This window comes from Silurus meridionalis, chromosome 16 (genome assembly GCF_014805685.1).
Source record: "Silurus meridionalis isolate SWU-2019-XX chromosome 16, ASM1480568v1, whole genome shotgun sequence".
NCBI lineage: Eukaryota > Metazoa > Chordata > Actinopteri > Siluriformes > Siluridae > Silurus > Silurus meridionalis.
This window is the reverse complement of record NC_060899.1, coordinates 337501-342500: the sequence shown is the minus strand read 5'-3', so window position 1 is coordinate 342500 and position 5000 is coordinate 337501. Positions and strand designations below refer to the sequence as shown.

The 5000-nt window shown below is 41.6% G+C and overlaps 2 protein-coding genes across 3 annotated transcripts in view; both read left to right on the top strand.

Annotated features, from left to right (window-relative positions):
- ndnl2 (necdin-like 2) overlaps nucleotides 1-2680 on the top strand; it is an 11559-nt gene extending 8879 nt beyond the window's left edge. For both annotated transcript variants that reach the window (XM_046869557.1, XM_046869558.1), the window contains exons 9-10: nucleotides 937-1051; nucleotides 1983-2680. In XM_046869557.1, coding sequence (XP_046725513.1) covers nucleotides 937-1051; nucleotides 1983-2057 — 190 coding nt within the window. In that variant the 3' untranslated portion in view covers nucleotides 2058-2680. The remainder of the gene's footprint in view (nucleotides 1-936; nucleotides 1052-1982) is intronic.
- A 1103-nt stretch (nucleotides 2681-3783) lies between these two features.
- Nucleotides 3784-5000, top strand: part of si:ch211-236h17.3 (carbohydrate sulfotransferase 11) — an 18033-nt gene continuing 16816 nt past the window's right edge. The window contains exon 1 of the mRNA XM_046869556.1: nucleotides 3784-4207. Within this exon, the coding sequence (XP_046725512.1) occupies nucleotides 4054-4207 (154 nt within the window). The 5' untranslated portion in view covers nucleotides 3784-4053. The remainder of the gene's footprint in view (nucleotides 4208-5000) is intronic.

The following is a 5000-nucleotide window of genomic DNA, read 5'->3' as shown; positions in this document are numbered from 1 at the left end:
AGATCAACTGCTTTCATTTTTTTATTTTTTTTTTATTTATCAAAAAATGGAGAGATATTCAGTTAGATCTGATCAGTTTGAAGTGTTTTTGTTTGATCCTGGAGAAACTGTTGCATCTGGCTGAGTTCTTCTAGGATCCTGACACTTCACCCTGAGCCCACTGCAGTCCCCTCCTGTCTCTCAGACGTGTGAATGAGCAGCACGTTAGCACAGTGTGTTAGCACAGTGTGTCAGTCAGGAAGCCTGAGGGTCGTGGGTTCGAGCCCCACTCGGGGTAGATGGTGTGTTCAGAGCTGGTGTCCCTCAGACCATGGACATCTGGTTTATATCACACCGTACAGCAGCACATGGAGCCATGAACAGGTCCAGGTTCAACACAAGTTAGAATCAGAGCCTCAACATGACTCCATACACATTTTTATACAACCAATCACACTGCCTTACACTGTGGGGGCGGAGCTACTGTTACTATTCACACGTTTATGAATTCTCTATTAAAGCAATTTATTTTAAGCAGGATTTTATTCATTAAAGATTTGTGTTGTATTTTTAGCCAGTTACAGTTACTTTTCATTCCTGCACAGGTTTTTTCCTGAAGCACTTCTTACAGCAGCTATAAACACTCGTCTCTTCATTCCCTCTCTTTATTCACTTAATCAGAGTAGATAAGGTAATGGGGAAGATCTCAGCGTTACCTCTGACTGATACACAGCACTGACACTGGAGACTCCTTCCTCCTTCTCCTAAAAAAAAACATAATGTTCTACTATAGAAGCCAAACCTTCACTAGTGTCAGAGCTGCTGTTCCAGAGAACTCACCACCTTCTGACCAATCAAGACCAGAACTCAGAGTTTCATTTATATGTCTGGCTTTTGGGTCAGATGATTGTGTGTGTGTGTGTGTGTGTGTGTGTGTGTGTGTGTGTGTGTGTGTAGGTATCTGGAGTATGTTCGTATTCCTCACACTGAGCCTCTGGAGTTTGAGTTTCGTTGGGGTCAGAGAGCAGAGAGTGAAGTATCAAAGCTGAAAATGCTTCAGTTTATAGCAGAGGTGAGTTCTGTTTGTCTGTCTCTCGTTCTGTCTGTCTGTCTGTCTGTTATCTGGTTAATGTTCTGTGGTAATCCCAGGCCTCCAGATGGGGAGCATCTGTACTCAGCAGCTGAAGGAGATACAGGAGAGCTGGTGTAGGAGATATGGTAGAGATGATGATTAGATTAGATTAGATTAAACTTTGTCACTACACATGTACAAGTACAAGGCAACGAAATGCAGTTTGGGTCTAACCAGAGTGCAATAACAGCAAGTGCAGGATATCCAGTGTTACATGATTTACATAATTAAATAAAATAGAATATATGACTATAAACAGTAATTTACAGATAAATATAATATACAGATGATAGATACGTACTATTAACATGATTTACATTTTAATTTATGATGATGTAGGAGATGCAGGAGATGATGATGTAGGAGATACGGGAGAGATGATGATGATGATGATGATGTAGGAGATACGGGAGAGATGATGATGATGATGATGATGTAGGAGATACGGGAGAGATGATGATGATGATGTAGGAGATACGGGAGAGATGATGATGATGATGTAGGAGATACGGGAGAGATGATGATGATGTAGGAGATACGGGAGAGATGATGATGTAGGAGATACGGAGAGATGGTGATGATGTAGGAGATACGGAGAGATGATGATGATGATGATGATGATGATGTAGGAGATATGGGAGAGATGATGATGATGCAGGAGATACAGGAGATGATGATGATGATGATGATAATAATAAACCAGAAAAAGCCAGAAAATAAACGAAGGAAAATAAAAGTTTGGGTTTTTAATTTAAATATTTTTTGCACTTGTGTGTAATGTTTAAAAGTCTTATATTGTGTGTGTGTGTGTGTGTGTGTGTGTGTGTGTGTGTGTGTGTGTGTGTGTGTGTGTGTGTGTGTGTGCCCACAGCTACATGATCAGGAGCCTCAGTCATGGACTCAACAGTACAGAGAAGCCACGAGTGCAGAGAACACACAGAGATAACGCAACAGGAGTGTGTGTGTGTGTGTGTGTGTGTGTGTGTGTGTACAGAGTCAGTGTTCATTATTATCTCCTTATGGTTCCTCATTATTTCCCTCTTAACATTGAGATGATATCTGGAACTATTTGCTTATAGCAAACATAAAACTTTGGTTATTAGAAGGTACATTAGATACCTGAGTGTCTTCACGTCCACACACGGCTTCTGTTCCTGTCCTGAGTGAGAAGTTCATCACTGAAAACAGCCTGTGATACCAGGACAGTGTGTGTACTGCTGGTTAATGGTGGAAGGGGGCGTGGCCTGATGGATTAGAAGTGTAAATGTATTGGCACCCCTATTTTATTTCACTTCTTCCAAACTTTTTTAATAATACAGAGCTGAAATGATCTCCAGCTTTCTCTTCTTCATTTAACTGGTGCTTACTCAGTTCTTCCTGAAGAAACACTCAGTAATGTGTTTAAATCTTCTCTCTCTCTCGCTCTCTCTCGCTCTCTCTGTCTCTCTCGCTCTCTCTGTCTCTCTTGCGCTCTCTCTCTCTCTCTCTCTCTCTCTCCCTCCCTCCCTCCCTCCCTCCCTGTGCTTTCATTTGCACCAGAAATGCCAATAAAATCACAATAAATCTCTGCATGAGGAGTTTCTCCTTTTGTTCCTCAGGAATGTCTCTGCAGGTACACACTGTACACAGTATAACTTTAAAGATTTCTGTATTCAATGTTTTTCTCCTGATCCCTTTGAAGATCAGCTTACAGGAGAATCACACACACACACACACACACACACACACACACACACCCACTGCTAATGATTAATTAACAATAAACTAAGCTGATATTTCATATTTCCCTGATTATTCATACTCTACATATTTACACACTATTGTTCTTTTAGTAAAGAAATAAATGTTTATCAATATTATAAAGTAAATAAAACTTTTAGCACAAAAAATGTCTGAAAATTCTAGAAAAAAACCAAACGTCTGCTGTTCCAGAGAGGAGAAAAGCAGAGGGATGATGTGAGTGATGAAGTTGAGCTGGAACTCTGGACCTGAATTTGATCTCCTCACTGAAACACGCAGTGGCCTGCAGCCAAGTTCTACAGATCTAACGGTGTTCACGACACACTGTATCTGTCTGTCACATGTATGACGTGTGTGTGACGTGTTCATCCTCCTCACACACTCCTGTACATGTAGAGAAGAGGTTTAACCCTGAGTCTGACAGAGAGACCAGCAGATGAGATTAATCACATTCATCAAAATTATAGTGATGATGATGATGATGATGATGATGATGATGATGACTCATTTCTGCTCTCAGAAATATAAAAACACTTCACAATCTGATTCACTGCATTAAATATCAGTTTCTTTTTATCATTATATTTTATAGGTGATTATTTTAAATGTAAGCTTTTTTTTTTTAGATTTGAGCAAAAATTGTTAAGAACTGAACTGATTCTCATGAACAAATTGTGAGAGATTGAATGAATGAGTATACTGGTTTATACAGGGTTGAACTGGTTTATACAGGGTTGAACTGGTTTATACTGGTTTGAACTGGTTTGTACTGGTTCCCACGCAGAGAATGAGAAGAAGCAGACTAAATTAGAATAATTGAACTGTAATTGGCGGCGAAGAATCGAAGCTTTCTAAGAAGTTCGAGTTCTTTGGGATTTGAAGATACTGGGGGCGGGGTGTGGGCGGGGACTGTAGGTGACATCATAGTTTAAACTTTAGTCCGATCCCTCCATGTTGTGAGAGCGGAGATCGGACTGGTGAAACCGGGGACAGGAACCAAGTCCACGAAATCTCCACGCGCGCAGTCTCGGAAATGACTCGTTGAGTGGGTCGGTGTCGGTGTCGGTTCGCTGAGCTGATGCCCCAATGGAAAGGCGCGTCTTCGGTGCCGCGGTTTCCAGCGCTTTAAACAAGGCGTGCGCGCGATCCGCCACCGCGCACCGTTCAACCCGCCGTGCGCGCGCCTCCGGAACCGCGGATCTATGAGGAGGATGATGATGATGACGAAATCGGGGATTGTGATGATGAAGAAGATGGTGATGATGGTGAAGCCCAGAGTGGGGCGCGTGCTCCTCGCCACATGTGCAGGATCTTTCTTTATTCTCATTTTATATTTCCAAAGCAGTTCAAGAACCGGTGAGTTCTCCACACACACACACACACACACACACACACACACACACACACACACACGTGTCTACAGAGTGAAATTAATGCTGTGATTGAATTTCAGTTCAGTTTTATTTGTTTGGAGTTTTTAACTTTGATCATTTTCTCAAAGCGGCTTTACAGAGATAAAGAGGTTCTAAAATTCTATAAAGAATGGAGAAGTTTAGTGTCTATCAGTTTGTTCCTTATAAGTTTCTCCCTAATCAGTGATCCAGTGGTGAGTGTGGTGAATGAAAAACTCCCTGAGACTTCATGAGGAAGAAACCTTTTGAGGAACCAGACTCTAAACAGAACCTCATCCTCAACACTGAATGTCCATCATTACAGTTCCATCAGTGTTGAGGTTAGAAACTGTTCAGTGATGTTTACAAGCAGAACTGTTCATACAAACTGTGGTCCTGAGCACATTGTAGCAGACTGTTGATATTAATTACAGTCCAAATCCATCCTCAAAGTTCTTCAGTTACTCAAACTGTGGGGTTTATAAGAGAAACATCTGCCCCCTGCTGGAGTCTTCATTATTTAAGGTACCAACAAATAGCCTGCACCTTTTGATCTAAGTAGGCGTGGAGGATCATACTGGTACAGAAGTTCACTCAGATACTGCGGTGCGAGAGCGTTAAGTGCTTTATACGTCAGTAGTAGTATTTTCCAAATTTTTGTGGTGCTGTGTGATGGTTCTCGTTGTGTGAGACAGTTCCTAGTGTGTGTGACTGTTTCCGGTGTGCGTGCGACTGTTTCCGATGTGTATGATTGTTCC